The 868-nt window shown below is 48.0% G+C and overlaps 1 protein-coding gene across 1 annotated transcript in view; it reads left to right on the plus strand.

Annotated features, from left to right (window-relative positions):
* The window catches only part of LOC107104925 (transmembrane protein 170B-like), a 2,680-nt gene extending 2,154 nt beyond the window's left edge, over positions 1–526 (plus strand). Inside the window, exon 2 of the mRNA XM_015405043.1 lies at positions 159–526. Coding sequence (XP_015260529.1) covers positions 159–406 — 248 coding nt within the window. The 3' untranslated portion in view covers positions 407–526. The remainder of the gene's footprint in view (positions 1–158) is intronic.
* The last annotated feature ends 342 nt before the right edge of the window (positions 527–868 follow it).

The following is an 868-nucleotide window of genomic DNA, read 5'->3' on the forward strand; positions in this document are numbered from 1 at the left end:
TCCTTCACGCCTTTGTCTTCCTTCCTTCCTTCCTTCCTTCCTTCCTTCCTTCCTTCCTTCCTCCCTCCCTCCCTCCTCCTCCACTCCTCTGGCGTGCTGATGGTTCTCAGACCTGCGGCTCTAAGGTATTAATGGCGTCCTCTCCCCCCCCCCCTTAGAGATGTGGTACTGGGTTTTCCTGTGGTGTCTCTTCTCCTCGCTCTTCATCCACGGCGTCGGCGGCCTGTTGATGTTGGTCATGCTGCAGCGCCATAAGTGGGGGCGTCTCATCACCATGGTGCTGGTCAGCGTGGGCTTCCTGGCCTCCCTCTCTGGAGGCGTCATCACCAGTAAGTTCGGGGGGTTGATGGTCATCAGTGATCTGAAAGGCAGCAGCAGATCTACAGCAGATGTTTTCATGGCCTAGTCAAAGTCCAGTGGCCTCATTTTTACAAAATACCTTCAGTTTAATGTTTAACTGAAAATCTTTTAACGATGAATGTTTGAAAAGTGGCTCAATCCACAGTCAGTGTCTGGTTCCCCAATGAAGAGAAAAACAGCAAAACGAATGAAATAAAATGAAATGTGGCTCTAAGTCAGTAAATTCTAAGAAGCTGTGAGAAGTTAATAAACGGTTATTATTAATAAATAGCAAAAACGTTTTTTGATATCTGAGAACGCTCCATAGTAACCGCCTTAGCAACCAAATGCTTCATTAGCTGCCACAAAACCAGTGACGTCACACCGGGACAACGCATTTTTTAAACACCATTACATCTGCAAAGAGACGTCCTAGTCTAGATTTGCATTGGGGGCCCACCAGGTGTCAGTGATGGGGCCCCTAAGAGGTCGTGGGGCCATAAGCAACATCTGTCTCTGCTTAGCGATA

This window comes from Cyprinodon variegatus, unplaced genomic scaffold (assembly GCF_000732505.1).
Source record: "Cyprinodon variegatus isolate N-32 unplaced genomic scaffold, C_variegatus-1.0 Scaffold1956, whole genome shotgun sequence".
Classification (NCBI taxonomy): Eukaryota; Metazoa; Chordata; class Actinopteri; order Cyprinodontiformes; family Cyprinodontidae; genus Cyprinodon; species Cyprinodon variegatus.